The sequence below is a fragment of the Asparagus officinalis genome, unplaced genomic scaffold (genome assembly GCF_001876935.1).
Source record: "Asparagus officinalis unplaced genomic scaffold, Aspof.V1 AsparagusV1_Un473, whole genome shotgun sequence".
Lineage (NCBI taxonomy): Eukaryota > Viridiplantae > Streptophyta > Magnoliopsida > Asparagales > Asparagaceae > Asparagus > Asparagus officinalis.
Genome location: NW_017972738.1, coordinates 1 through 15,851, shown reverse-complemented (window position 1 = coordinate 15,851; position 15,851 = coordinate 1). Strand labels below are relative to the sequence as shown.

The 15,851-nt window shown below is 36.8% G+C and overlaps 1 protein-coding gene and 1 long non-coding RNA gene across 2 annotated transcripts in view; one reads left to right on the top strand and one right to left on the bottom strand.

The window, feature by feature from the left end:
* The window catches only part of LOC109827835, a 4,213-nt gene extending 1,027 nt beyond the window's left edge, over nucleotides 1–3,186 (top strand). The window contains exons 2-7 of the mRNA XM_020394857.1: nucleotides 1–301; nucleotides 418–645; nucleotides 802–918; nucleotides 1,150–1,238; nucleotides 1,785–1,862; nucleotides 2,995–3,186. Coding sequence (XP_020250446.1) covers nucleotides 1–301; nucleotides 418–645; nucleotides 802–918; nucleotides 1,150–1,238; nucleotides 1,785–1,862; nucleotides 2,995–3,186 — 1,005 coding nt within the window. The remainder of the gene's footprint in view (nucleotides 302–417; nucleotides 646–801; nucleotides 919–1,149; nucleotides 1,239–1,784; nucleotides 1,863–2,994) is intronic.
* A 2,838-nt stretch (nucleotides 3,187–6,024) lies between these two features.
* On the bottom strand, nucleotides 6,025–6,527 carry LOC109827840. Its single transcript, XR_002243522.1, has 2 exons — nucleotides 6,282–6,527; nucleotides 6,025–6,194 (listed from the first exon to the last, which is right to left on the bottom strand). It is a non-coding gene; the product is annotated as an uncharacterized LOC109827840 (long non-coding RNA).
* Between the last annotated feature and the right edge of the window lie 9,324 nt (nucleotides 6,528–15,851).

Here is a 15,851-nt window from a genome sequence, read left to right as displayed (position 1 = left end):
ATTCAGCAGGACTGTCCCAGGCGTCTTCGTTTGTGCTTCACCTGTGGGTCCCCCGGTCATATCAGTCGGGACTGTCCTCAGCAACAGCAGGCTCATTTGCCCCCACCTCCAGTTCGAGCAGCTCTCCCAGCTCCACCTCGACCAGTCCCGGCAGCACAGCCTCAGCACAGATCCTATCCACGAGCAGGACCTCTTCCTCCACAGCAGCAGCTTTATCAGGAAGCACACAGGCAGCAACCTCAGCGACAGATGTTCATGATGTCAGCCGTAGAAGCTGAGGCGAACGATCAAGTTATCACTGGTAAGAATTGTTTATCTTAGTCTTAATTGCATATGAATTTTCTTATTACATAATGATATTATGATAGGATTGTTTAAGAATACTAAGTTAGTTGTATTTACATTCTCCTATAATAGGCAAGGTTCTTGTTTCTTCCGTTCCTGCTTTATCACTCTTTGATTCTGGAGCCTCTCATTGTTTCTTGTCTCGTCGCTTTGCGAGTGCCCACTCTCTACCTATAGCTTCTCTGACTACGGGCTGGAATATCAACACTGGAAGTGGCATCTTAGTAGCATCCAGTGGTTATGAAGCATGCCCTGTAGTCATCTGCGGGAGGGAACTCTTGCGCCAACATGGATCCCGAGGTAAATGTTGACTACTGAGAGTAAGAGAGTGAGTCTCCCAACTCCATGATGGTACCAATTCCAGAGTCTACGGAATTTTGAATCAGGTGACATGCATACATGTTTTCTGATAGAATTGCTGTTTCATGTTCTGCGCTAATTGCTGTTTTCTGATAGAGATGAAAATAAAGAAGAATCAAGAGGTGGAGATCAAGATGAAACAGACAGTGGAAATCAAGATGAATCAGATTGGGATTGGATGGAGGATACTCCTTAATTTGTCTTCAATACTTTGTACTTGTGTCAAGATTGGAATTAGATGTGTTGCTTATTTTTGAACTATGCAGGTGTTCTCATTGTGCTTGGGTTGGGAACTATGATGTTGTGAAAGCAAGATAAACAATGACAATTAATTTGTGATTCATCATAATGTAGGTCATGTTTACATTGATTGTTTATATTCATTAGTAAATGTACAGATTGTTTATGTACTCTGGTAATGCCTTACTATCTATTTCTATGCAGATACCCTGGTACGCCAGGCAGCAATGGTTGTCAAGTGTATGCTGCTGATGTACTACAAGAACAGTAGGGGCAGGAACTACCGTAAGCAGGTAGTTCGCTGTTCTACATTTCTATATTTGTCTAAGTGTCACCTACATCACAAATAAGGCAATATTAAATCTTAGTAAGTGCTAAATATGATATAATGGAGCAGATAACCTTGAGGATTTCTGCTTGTTCATAAACCTAATGAGGGAACTAGTGCCTTTTTTAATTATTTATTGTATTCATTTTATGGTGCTTCCTTGTGTATTCAGTAACTTTAATTCCTTGAGCTGCCTTCATTTGATTAAGGATTTTTCTCATTTGCAAGGACTTCTTGCTTTCCAACAAAAGTTGTCAAGTGACATAATTATGTGGTATATCCAGTTAGGACTTCGATTTGCATGTTCCCATATTATCATATTTATTTTAAATTTCATATTCATTGAAAAACTTCAATAGATTTTCTTTTGAAGTTATTAATGTTGCATTTAAATAATACCTTCAATAGATTTTGGAGGGGAAAAAAATTCCTGACTTAATCTTGTTACGTAATTGTGGATGGCTATCAATAGGTTCAGTTCTTAATCTTATTTTAAGCTTTTGGATTCCAGGTTCAGTCGTTCCTTGCAGCATTGAAGGCATTGTCACGTAAAGAGGTGAACTATGGGTCACATGCCACAACAGAGCAGGTAAAATGTTCCTTCTGATTCCGTAGTTTAAAGTATGTAACACGCACTCTGTGTTTGTTTGTGTGCACGCACGCACATACAGTGTGTGTGTGTACATGCATTGCACGCATGTGCCGTTAATGGATTTGTTGATGTTCTGAATTGTAGTGGTCTGGATATGTGTCATGTGAACAACACACTAGCCAACATAGACTTAACCGTTCTCTAGACATGCACATGGTATGGAATCTATGAATATTTTGAGACCATTGAAAATGGATTGTCATGGTATGGAATCTATGAATATTTTGAGATCTCTTGTTTGAGCTTGTGAGTTAAATGGCGAGTGCAACTTTGTTAAGTGCTTTACCTTCTCTTGAGTATAAGAATTTGTTGAGGACTTAAACTGTTTATTGGACATAACATGGGTGGCAGATGGCAGAGCTTGCCCTGTAAATATATAGGATTATCGTAGGTGCACTGAAGCATTTCTTCTCTTTGAACTGATTTTGTCAATTCAACGATTTTGGTAATATACTAGCAACAACTATAAAGTTTTTAGCACTATGAGTACAATTTATGAAATGAGTTATTGTCAGGCTTAATTGCACGCCCTATAGTTTCCCCTACGTTGCACTGTATACCCTCACTTGTTTTTGGCAACAATTATATACCTTAATGTTTTTTAAACTTTCACTTATATACCCTCACTTGTTTTTGGCAACACTTATATAGCCTAAAGTTTTTAAAACTTGCACTTAAATACCCTATAGTTTTTAAAACTTGCACTTAAATACCCTAAAGTTTTAAAAACTCGCACTTAAATACCCATCGCAAATTTTAGCATGTTTGTCAGTTTGATACAAGTTAAAGAGAACAACCGTGAATTTTTGAAGCTCTAGAATCTAGAAGACGTAGACTTTATTCCTGTTATTTATCATATCGGACCACCTGAAATATATTCTTGATCTTCTATGATATTATGTTATCAATGGGAAATTTCAGTTGTTTTATGTCAAAGTGTGGAAAATGCAAGCTTGATATGCTTTTTCATAATGTCTGAGAGCACAGTACCTTGCCATGTACAGATATGTTGGGTTGTGGGAATTAGTAATTACTCTCTAAATTATATTAACGATTTGCTGGCTTCCAGATTGATGAAGTGATAAGTCAGGCTCAAGCTACAAGATCAGTCCTGGGAGCACAAAGGGCTTTGTTCGGCGATGTTCAGGGAAAAGTCAAGCATCTGGGCGAAAAATTTCCTATTATTCGAGGCCTCCTTGGTACCACGCCTTCCGCAAAACCTTGTTTTATTTTTGTTTTTATACGCGTAACTGATTTTTGATGCTTGATTTATAATTTAACCGAGGATCATGGTTTGGACTATGAAGAAACTGTAGCCATCTATTTTACTCAAATGGAAGGTTTTGATGCAGGTGAGTTATTTCCTTTATGTTAAGCTATTTATTTTGAATAATTGCACTATCTTTTTTCCCCAATTTTATTATCATCATTGCAAAAATTATGTTGATTCATGAAAATTTACACAGGTACAGAAATGATGAAAGCCAAGATTGAGATTGATACTGACAGGTTCCTAGTGAGTATTTGACATTGGGGAACAAGTTTTTGGAAACAAATAGAGAATATAAAGTCTTTGACCGAGAAGTTTCATGTTTTGTAATCAAATATTGATGTACATTGTTTGAATGTTAGTTCGGTACGATATTTTATGAGTTGAAATGTTGGTAGTGTGGATTTAATACTTTGTAGTTTTTATAATATACTGATGTATCTTGATACTTATCATTATGGTTGATTATGCTTAACATTTTTACTTTTATATTGTGTATTAAAATTTAACTTGGTCATGTTCTTAAAAAGATTGTCCAGGTAATTGAATATTATATGATTTTGACGTAGGGAACCAAGAACAACTCAATCAGAGCCGTTGCAATAGCTCGATCAAAACTGTTGTGATAGCTCAATCCAAACCGTTGCGTTAGGTTTTTTAAAACTGTTGTAATAGCTATAAAAAACCGCTGCAGTAGCTTAAAAACTGTCGCAATAGCTCAAGCAAAACTGTTGCAATGGCTTAAAAACCGCTTGCTTTTTAAAACCGTTGCGTTAGATCTTTTAAAACTGTTGTAATAGCTATAAAAAACCGTCGCAGTAGCTTAAAAACCGTCGCAATAGCTCAATCAAAACCGTTGCAATGGCTTAAAAATCGCTTGCCTTTTAAAACCGTTGCGTTAGATGCAGGGGCAACAGTTCAAAAAACCGTCGCAATAGAGTGCAAAACCGTTACGATAGAGGTAGGGCAACGGCAACATATGAGGCAGTTTGAGAACCGTCGCACTTGCTCAAGGGTGACGGTTCCATGGCTAGCGCAACGGTTTTGAACCGTTGCGTTAGAGTAAATATGTGGTAGTGACACCTCAAGTTTAAAGGGGTTTAAGTAACTTGTTTTAAGTTTAGGAGGATATCTCAAATTAGCTAAACGTAAAGGAGTTCTGTGAAATTACCGTTTTAATTATTTACGTAATCTGGCGACCTGGTTGTTAGTTCAAAGATACCGAATTGAGGCGGTCCTTTATACGTGCAACATCTTAGTTTCTACAAATTGTTTATGTCCATCAAAGTGCCATACTAGGTTGGCATCAAGTAGACGTGTCTCATTTATGCCCATATAAACCTCCAAAAAAAAATCAATTATTACTTAGATAAAGTTTTATTGATAAAAAAATATTTAAATACATTTGCGCAATCGAAGAATTAGGGATTACAAGTAGGGATGTCCAAAAAACCCGTGGCCCGGATCTGGCCCGCCCGGGTTCGCGCCTAGGCCGGCCAGAGCGCCCGTCCGGTCGGCCCGAAAACCCGGGCTAAAACCGGCCCGCTCGCGACCGCCGGGCCCTGCCCAGCCTGAAATTAGAATTTTTTTTTTATTTTTTTATTTTTTTATATGTATAATATATTAATATAATATATGTAGTGTATATATAATAATATATTTTTATATATGTATATATATATTTATAGCTCTCTCTTAGGATATAATTAAAATATAGTATACGCTCTCTTATACAAGTATATATATGTATAAGTATACTCTCTCTTATATATGTATATATATATATATATATATATATATATATACTCTCTTAGTATATAAGTATATATAAGTATACTCACTCTTATATATGTATAATATATAGATAATCAACCATCAAAGAAGATTGAGGAACCATAAAACCCACACTAAATCTCCCTATTTGATATCTTATTTGATATCTGATGTCAACAAACGCTTATTAAAATTGATTAGGCGTGCTTGTAGAAGTAACCTGAGGATATTTATAAAGGCAACTTTTGCTTTTTGTAGTTTATATATCAGATATACCCCCTTAGCCTTTGACAATATTTTTCATTTATCAGCAAACATGGAACTAAAGCTATGTGTGTTTTGGTCATCTTCACTTATAATAATCTTTAACCACGGTTTAACCAAGAACTCCATCTACTTTTGGAAGTGACTTTTGATAAATGATTGCCAAACACACTACCACATATATGCTCTAACGCAACGGTTCAAAACCGTTGCGTTAGCCATGGAACCGTCGCCCTTGAGCAAGCGCGACGGTTCTCAAACCGCCTCATATACTGCCGTTGCCCTACCTCTACCGTAACGGTTTTGAACTCTACTACGACGGTTTTTTGAACCGTTGCCCCTGCATCTAACGCAACGGTTTTAATTTAATAGGCTATAGCTATGGTTCTCATAGAGCTACGGCGACAGTTGAAGCTATTGCAACAGTTTTAAAAGACCTAACGCAACGGTTTTAGTAGGCTATAGCTATGGTTTTGATAGAGCTATGGCAACAATTGGAGCTATTGCAACAGTTTTAAAAGACCTAACACAACAGTTTGGATCGAGCTATCGCAGCGGTTTGGATCGAGCTATCGCAACGGTTTGGATCGAGCTATCGCAACGGTTTTAATCGAGCTATTGCAACTGCTCAATCAAAGCTGTTCTTGGTTTCCTACGTCAAAATAATTATAGTATTCAATTACCTGGACAATCTTTTTAAGAACATGGCCAAGTTAAATTTTAATACACAATATAAAAGTGATTATGTTGAGCATAATCAACCATAATGATAAGTGTCAACATACATCAGTATAGTATAAAAACTACAAAGTATTAAATCCACACTACCAACATTTCAACTCAGAAAATATCGTACCGAACTAACATTCAAACAATGTACATCAACATTTGATTACAAAACATGAAACTTCTGAAATTGGAAGGTAATATGTTGGCCTGCCAGATGATTAAAAGTCTCCCTCCTGACATTGGACACAAAAGTAAGTATAAATAAGTACTATAGAGAAGAGGAAGTGCACGACATGGGAACATTTCTGAAAAATAAATACCTGGTGATATCATAGACTAATAGTGCGCCTGCAGCTCCTCTGTAATAGGATCTTGTAATGGATCTGAAGGATTCTTGGCCTGCCTATAATGATAGAAACTTCAAGTCAGATGCATATAATAGTTACGAACATATAATAGCTAGAGATAAACCAATGATAGAAGCAGAGAAACATTTACATGTATATACCGAATCACAGGACAAAGAAAGTGATGATGTGTTACAAACATTTATAGCAAAAAGTTCATTAAGAAGGCTATTTTTTTTACAGCATAAAAAAGAAAATTCAGCATAAAATTTAGTACGCGCTTTAAACCTGTCAACAAAGCTTGGACTAACTGGACGTCCAGTTACTTCACTCAACATATCTGCAAATGTTTGAATCATACTTGTAGCTTGAGCTTCTTGTTGTCTCTTCATCTCCTCTTGTTGAGTGGCCACCACCTTCTTTGTTATATACATACATCTCAAGCATCAACAAATTTCATGAAGAAGAGAAGGCATATGCCAAACCAACAAACACAAATGCATTAACAGAACAAAAAGAGTGAGAAATCGGAGCAAGAGGTTATCAGAAGCGTGTAAGTAATGCTAACCAGTGCACAAGCGTCAACGCTAGAGTTTAAAACCAGAAACAGAAACTAAAAGACTTCCAGTATGTAGAATTTAGCCGCTTGGGCAGTGAACAAGCATTGCAGTATAATAGAGCACATTATAACAATATAACCACATATAATAATTTCCAGTATAATAACCGACCCAAGTCCATAATCGAAGGTAAAAAAAATGTTGTTACCGCCATCCTCTACTAACATCAATATGAGTTCAATACATCATTTCAAATGGCTTGAAAGGATGTGATATTAGGACCATGCCAAAACAAACCAAGAGACAACTGGTTATGCAGACAAATGACAAACAAATAACATGATCTACAGAATACACACAAGGTTATTACCTACCACAAACGTCAAAGAAAAGACCCAAAATGATGAATTGAATTTTCAGCTGCTACAAACCAAATATCACTAATGTGATACTTTTCTCACTATATGTTGGTCAAATTTTACCTCACTTCTTAAACCCATATCAACCGGAAAAGGAAAAAAAGCCACTATAATGTTCGGAACTTTTCTGATTTCTACATATTTTTCGCTGGAACCAACAGCGTCATGACACTAAAAGGGCTTTACCTACTAAAACCTGCATAGCCTTTGTCCGAGAAGATGAACTATGTACCATTAATACACAGCACCAAGATGCATTCCGCTTTTCCCATAGTTTCAGAGTCCAAACAGTACACTCCAGTAAAAGACAAACCTAACTAACATCATATACTTCCCCAGAAATATGATGCCTTCATAAAAGCTTAACAAGGTGCAGGACTAACTAAAGGTGCAGTACTACAACCACACTTCAAAACTACGTTGTGTTAGGGTTCGTCGGACAATAAATTATCATGTTTTGAAGTGATACCACCTAACAAAACTGCTGAGCCACTTAATAGCATCAAGTGATCACCATATTACAAAAAAGAAATATGAGAGCTAGCAATTCTCTCAAATCACGAGACTTCAAAATGCTAGAGTTTGGATTTTCCCATCCTCTAGTCAATCTCAAGCTCTTGAATAAATAAGAAGCATAAAAGATGCTATTTTCACATTATGGCTACAAAAACACAATAGCTAGTTACTAACAAAGTGTCCATACCAAACATAAGAGTTACGATTGCTGCGCTATATTATCTCATTGACAAATTACCTTCTACTTTATCTGATAATAAACACTCACGTTATCCTAAACTCCCTAATCGTATCTCTATCTGGACTAATCACACCATTTATATTATACTCGCCTTGAAAGGAAGGGACTTTTAAACAGTTTAATATCACGAAGACAAAATTATTGACCTAAGATGGCATGTCTCACCGGTCTAACTTATTGAATTCATTTTTTAGTAGTCTAAAAGTGTCCGAAATAATCAAAGTCATAGGTGCTAGTCAGAGACTTGAATGTCCGAAATAATAACTCACTCAACATCATTGTGCAAATTACTGTCTTATTCAGGAAGTACAGAAAAGACACGTGCTAACATTTATCATCAAATAATCTAAATACCTTAAGAGCAAATCTAATCACAGATACAAACCCACTGAAATGATATAACAATAAATAATTATACACGACAAAATAACATATTATTCATCATGATGTACTTGCTATTTAGATACATTATTCACAATATTGTTGACATGCTCCATCATCAAATTCTTCATACTTACTGTTTCTTCTTTGATAACATGAGCTACCCCAAATCATTTTCATGTTCCAACTCTTAATAGTCTCTAATAAGAAGACAGTAAGAAAATAAAGATAGGAGGGAGAATAATCATTTTACATATAATAGGATATTTAGACATACAGATACAATCACCATGGATGAATTCCCTTTCCAAATTACCACATCTAATTGGTTCAGAAATGTCTCAAGTTCATTTCTAAAAAGAAAATTAATCCTAATACTAGTCAATGATATCAATAGGACTAAATATTCATCGATGTTATACTAGCCCAATTCTGCTTGAACACTAATGGCAATGAGGTGCATTTTCATTCTAGTATAAAATTACAATGAACTTCTACTCGTAGTAGTAATGCTGTTCCTGCTATTAGTTGGTGAACATAGCAGATTTACTCATCGACATGCATGTTCTTTTTTGTTCGGAAAATAATCATCAATGTGAGTATTGCAGATGATATAACAAAGATCTGTTCCATGAAAGAAGAAGGATGAAATTAAACGTTTTGTTAATTTCCAAATTTCCATGAAAAATGAACAGAAAATCCAAATTATAATTGGTGTATCAGATATCACATAAAAACCCTACAGACTCCTGTAATCTATAACAGTCACTTCATCATCTGGAGCATCAAGGTCTTGATAACTGCAACCACAAAAAATGGCAGAAATCAGCGGCACGGATAAAAGAGGCGGATAGTCCCTGTGCTTTCAGCACAGAAATTCACTATATATACAGAAACAAAGTCTCTTATGCAAAAAATTATATATCAAGAAGGTCGTATAAACTTAACAGCGAGGAAACACAAAAGCTGTTACGCCTACTAAATTTGATAAAAATGCATGTATGGCTTTTAAAGATTAACTTCAACACTACTAAATTTGATAAGTAAAGAACACGTAACTACGTAAAGTCGCATTTACCAAAATATTTCAGCTTAAAGTATAGTAGATAACCCGATAAAGGGTTGACACATGAACGCTATAGTTAAAAAGAGAGCAAAATCAACAACTGCCGACTTCTCACGGGCAATGAACAAGCGAAATTAAAAGGTACCCTAAGTCTCTCTATCAAAAGGGCCACGATTGATAAGCACAAGACATTCACAATCAAACAACACAAAACAAATTGGTACCGATTCAAGGTGAAATAGCAGACCATTTTTTTTAACAGCTGAAGAGATAAACGTAAAATCTTTGTTTCGCAAACTCTTTTTACTCATTTCGAAATCATTAAAATTCAAGACAGACCCAAATACGTAAGCTTCTTTCCACTCAATCGAAGGTACTGCAAGAAACTATGACACGTGATCAAAACCCCCAGCTAAAAACACATTATCTAAACAGAAAATGAAACTAAATTAGGGGGAAATCAGAGATCGACGACGACCTATATCGGAGATGAGATCGGAGACGAGACCAGCAGCTTGACGAAGAGATTAGTTACGAGATCGACGACGAAATCAGAGCTGAGATCGGAGACGATGAGATCGAAAAACGGCGAAGAGATTAGCGACGAGTTAAGCGATGAGATCGACGAATTTCGGCCATGGCGATCTCTCAGAGCGAACGAAGAGGGGGATTTTAGAAAGGGTGATGAGTTGAGTGAGAGAGAAAGAGGGATATTTGGTAAAGCGGTGAGAAACAAATGAGATTTCGTTTCAGTGTAAAGCCCAAGCCAGCTTATAAAATCGGCCCAAATCAAAATTATTGGGCCAAGCGAAGCGGTTTTTGTAAACCGTTGTCAAAGTGTTGTAAAACCGCCCCCATAGATATCTAGCGCAACGGTCATAAGCGTTGCACTAGAACTGTTGCGTTAGAGCAAATATGTGGTAGTGACAGTTATTTTCATGAGCTTATTTTTTGGTCAAACTAGCTTTTAAAGCTAGGTTTTACATATCTAGTTGTTTGGTAAATATTCATAAACTAGCTTACAAGTCACATTTAAGAAAGTTGAGGTTCTCCAACTTTTAAAAAACTAGCTTATAAGCTCATATAAATAGGCTAGATTTGATTAAGTAAATGACTATTCTACTTATATAACTTTTATCATAAAAGTTAAAAATTATGAAAAATGACATGACTTATGAGTTTCTAGAAGCAAACTCTGTCAAACACCTTTTATAAGTGCTTATATAAGTAACTTATTATAAGATCTAGCAATACCAAATTAGCACGTAGTTGATCGTAAGTTGATGTGTCCTCATTATGGACATAAAACCTCTAAAATATTTGAATTTCGGAGTAAGTTTAATTGATGTTTCTTGAGAAGATATTTCAAACTTCTATATCGTGGAATCTCGAAAAATATTTGTATATTCCAATTAAATAGAATTCCAACTACAAGTATGGTGGAAGTAATCAGCGCACATAAGGGAATATATATGGTCTTAAGATATCTTTAGAGATTTTTTAAATTAACTAAATCTAATAAAACATATAATGCTTATTGTAATAAACTATTTTAAGTAAAAACTAACAGAGAACATGCTGCTAGGTATATGGAACCTTATTATTATATGATGTGAAGGGGAAATATTGAAATTAAACTTGATTTTGGATCAAGCTTAATTTTGGGTTTATGATGGAATTATTCTAAGTTTGACCAAACCCAAAATTAGGTCCAAATTCTAGAGGTTTTCTAGAAACACTCTAGAAGGTTGATCACCTCCTTAAAGTATTCTAGAGAATTCTTTAAGCTAAATATCTAGATAATAGTATAGAAACATCTAGATAATTTGTGATAAAAATATTTAGATATTATGTAGAAATTTCTAGAGATTAGAAAAATATCTAGGAACTATGGAGGTGATATTAGAAGAATCTAGATCCTTTGTAACATATCTTTGGGAGGCTATAAATACCTCCTCACTTCTCTTATTTGTAAGTAAGAAGAAAAAGTTGAACAAGTGAATAAAGGAAGTTCAAATAAAGAGTCCTCCTCTTCATAAGTTCTCTACATTTCTCTAAAAGTCTTTCAAGTATTCTTCATATTCTTCTTCATACTTAGAGGTTTATTCTCTTGATTTCTTTCGGGTTTCTCGGGTATTACGTTCTTCATATTCTTCTTCATACTTAGAGGTTTATTCTCTTGATTTCTTTCGGGTTTCTCGGGTATTACGGTCTTGGGCTAGTGCTAAGCACTATCGGTGTTATCTTTACATGGTATCAGAGCCATTCTAATCTTGTGCTCTTCAAGATCAGGGTTTAAAGAGAGCTCGGGTTTACTCTAAGTATGAAATCAATGGGTCGTGTCGTTAGATTGGGAATGAAGATCTTAAACCAATCTAACTACCGGTTATGGAAGTCATGTATGGAGTCATACTTGGTTAGTGAGGACTTATGGGATGTCGTCGGTGGTAGCAACACACCACCACCAAGGGGAGATGCTGCAACAGCGGAAGCGACAAAGGAGTGGACACGGAAGAATGCCAAGGCGGAGTTTGCTTTGAAGAGGTCAATATCTTCAGGACTATTTGAGCATGTCTCAAGATGTACATCTGCAAGTGCTATTTGGCAGGCACTAGATCAATTGTTCAACAAGAAGAACGAGGCTCGTCTACAATTGTTAGAGAACGAGTTGGCGAATGCGAAGCAGGGGGAGTCTTCAATCTCAGAATTTTTCATCAAGGTAAAAAATCTTTGCTCTGAGATTAATACTCTCAATCCGGAGGAGTCGATTTCGGAAGCACGGTTGAAGCGGTCTATTATTCGTGGTCTACGACCCGAATATACACCGTTTGTTACTTCAGTTCAAGGATGAGCTACACAACCTTCCTTGGAGGAGTTTGAAAATCTACTAGCTTCACAAGAATCACTAGCCATGCAAATGGCAGGAGTTAAAGTCCATGATGACTCGGGGAGCGCTTTTGTAGCGGGGAGACAACAAAGCTTCAGAGCCAAACCCAAATATGGTAATGTAAAGAATAATGATGGACGAGAAGGATCTTCTACGGGAGACAAGAAGCGATTCAAGTGTTATCGGTGTGGAAAACTTGGGCATTTCAAAAAGGATTGTCGAGTCAAGCTGAAGGAAACAAATATGGCGGAATCAAAGGGTCATACTGAAGACGAATAATGGGGAAAATGTTTCACGGTGGAGGCTGCATCTTCAGGTACATCCACAGCATAAAATCTTGGAAATGATTGGATTGTGGATTCTGGTTGTAGCCATCATATTACCGGAGACGAGAAGTTATTTTCTAGTCTTTAGCGTCATGACGGGAAAGAAGCCATCATTACTGCGGATAATTCAATCCACCGCGTTGAGAAGGAAGGGACAGTCATTATTGAAGGAGATGATGGAAGCCCAATCACTCTCAAGAACGTATATCATGTTCCTGGAGTAAGGAAGAATCTTCTCTCTGTGGTGAATGCGGTTGACTCAGGTAACTACGTTTTATTTGGCCCAAGAGACGTTAAATTCTTAAAGAATATTAAAGAATTAAAAGCGGACGTGGTTCACACCGGAGCACGGGTTAAGGATTTATATGTTTTATCGGCCTCAAATTCTTATGTTGAGAAGATGAGTACGAATGATAATGCCTTTATATGGCATGCTAGGCTTGGTCATATAAATATGACTAAGCTAAAGGTTATGGTGAATAAGGATTTGGTTAACGGGCTCCCAAAGTTGAAGATTCATGATGAAGGAAAGCTTTGTGAAGGCTGTCAATATGGAAAGTCACATAGGCTTCCATTTGACAACTCCACTTCACGATGCAGCGCTCCGTTGGAGAGGGTCCATAGTGATTTGATGGGTCCGACGAGAACATCCTCCTATTCTGGGTTTCGGTACATGTTACTGTTTGTTGATGACTTCTCACGGTACACTTGGGTATACTTTGTGAAGGAAAAATCAGAAGTATTCTCCAAGTTTCAAGAATTCAAGGTTACCGTGGAGGGAGAATTAGGTCAGAAGATCAAGACTTTAAGGACGGATAATGGAGGGGAGTTCATGTCAAAGGAGTTTCTCTCTTTTTGCCAAAAATATGGTATCAAGAGAGAATTTACATGTCCGTATACACCTCAGCAAAATGGAGTAGCGGAAAGGAAAATAAGACATCTAAGCAAGACATGTAGAAGCTGGTTACATGACAAAAATTTGCCTAAGGCCTTATAGGCGGAAGGCATGAGATGTGCAGCGTATGTCATCAACTGGATGCCACTTAGTTCGAACAATATGAAGTCTCCTTATGAGATGGTTCATGAGAAGAAGCTAACGGTGAAACATCTCAGGATATTTGGATCAATCTGCTACGTCCACGTGTTTGACTCTCAACAGGATATTTGGATCAATCTGCTACGTCCACGTGTTTGACTCTCAAAGAACCAAGTTGGAGGCAAAGGCGAAGAAATGCATCTTTGTCGGCTATGATGAACAAAGGAAGGGCTGGAGGTGTATGGATCCAGAGACACACAGGTACACCGTGTCTCGTGATGTTGTCTTTGATGAAGTTTCCTCATTTTATGGGCCACCTCAAGTCTTAGTCGAACAAGAAGGTGGGGGTTCCTCCAAGATCGATGAACCAATTGTTCAAATGCCAAGTGAAAGCGGAAGTCTTGAAGAAGAGACGTAAGGTGAAAGGGGGAGCACTGATCAAGAGGAAGATAAGGAAGAAGATCGTAGTTCCATGGCTAATCAACGGCCAAAAAGGAACATTGTTAAGCCTGCTCGGTTCAGAGATGAAAGGTTTGTCACTACTTATTCATGCTACTTTGCAACTCCATTAGATGAAGAGGAGCCAATCAATAAGCCGGTTGCAATTTATGGAGATAATCAAAGTGCTATCAAGTTGGCTAATAATCTGGTGTTTCATGCAAGGACGAAGCATATCGAGTTAGAATATCATTTCATACGGGAGAAGGTGCTTGATGGAACAATTGAAGCTTTGGAGGTTCGAAGCGAAGACAACGTTGCAGATATCTTCACCAAGTCACTACCAAAGGGCCAATTTGAGTTACTTCGCTCGAAGCTCGGGATGGTTGACAAAATCAAGTTTAAGGGGGAGTATTGAAATTAAACTTGATTTTGGATCAAGCTTAATTTTGGGTTTATGATGGAATTATTCTAAGTTTGACCAAACCCAAAATTAGGTCCAAATTCTAGAGGTTTTCTAGAAACACTCTAGAAGGTTGATCACCTCCTTAAAGTGTTCTAGAGAAATCTTTAAGCTAAATATCTAGATAATAGTATAGAAACATCTAGATAATTTGTGATAAAAATATTTAGATATTATGTAGAAATTTCTAGAGATTAAAAAAATATCTAGGAACTATGGAGGTGATATTAGAAGAATCTAGATCATTTGTAACATATCTTTGGGAGACTATAAATACCTCCTCACCTCTCTCATTTGTAAGTAAGAAGAAAAAGTTGAACAAGTGAATAAAGGAAGTTCAAATAAAAAGTCCTCCTCTTCATAAGTTCTCTACATTTTTCTAAAAGTCTTTCAAGTGTTCTTCATATTCTTCTTCATACTTAGAGGTTTATTCTCTTGATTTCTTTCGGGTTTCTCGGGTATTACGGTCTTGGGCTAGTGCTAAGCACTATCGGTGTTATCTTTACTGGAAAAAGAAAAAGAAAAAAGTAAGTTCGATATCATTGTGGTATTTTATTACATATAATATGATATCATTCATTCATTCTTTTCTTTTTCTTTCTTCCCGCATTTTCTTTTCATTTGTGTGATTAACTATAATGGACAAATTTTCAAAACCAACCGTTTTACACATTTAATTGCAAAAACCGATCCCTTTTCATAATAATTGCAATAACCGACCTGTTTTCAGCCCAGCGCTGAAAACAGGTCGGTTTTTGTAAAAAATTCTCCGAAACATCACGGGAGTTCAACTCTCGTGAAGTTTATGGAGAAATTAAACTTCATGGGAGTTCAACTCCCGTGAAGCTTAATTTTTGCTTAAAACTCCACGGGAGTTGAACTCCCATGGAGTTACAGTCAGCAATTCCAGAGAATCGAGTCTCTGGCAAATTGTGACTGCAACTTCACGGGAGTTCAACTCCCGTGAAGTTGCAGTCACAATTTGCCAGAGACTCGATTCTCTGGAATTGCTGACTGTAACTCCACGGGAGTTCAACTCCCGTGGAGTTTTAAGCAGAAATTAAGCTTCACGGGAGTTGAACTCCCGTGAAGTTTAATTTCTCCATAAACTTCACGGGAGTTGAACTCCCGTGATGTTTCGGAGATTTTTTTACAAAAACCGACCTGTTTTCAGCGCTGGGCTGAAAACAGGTCGGTTTTTGCAATTATT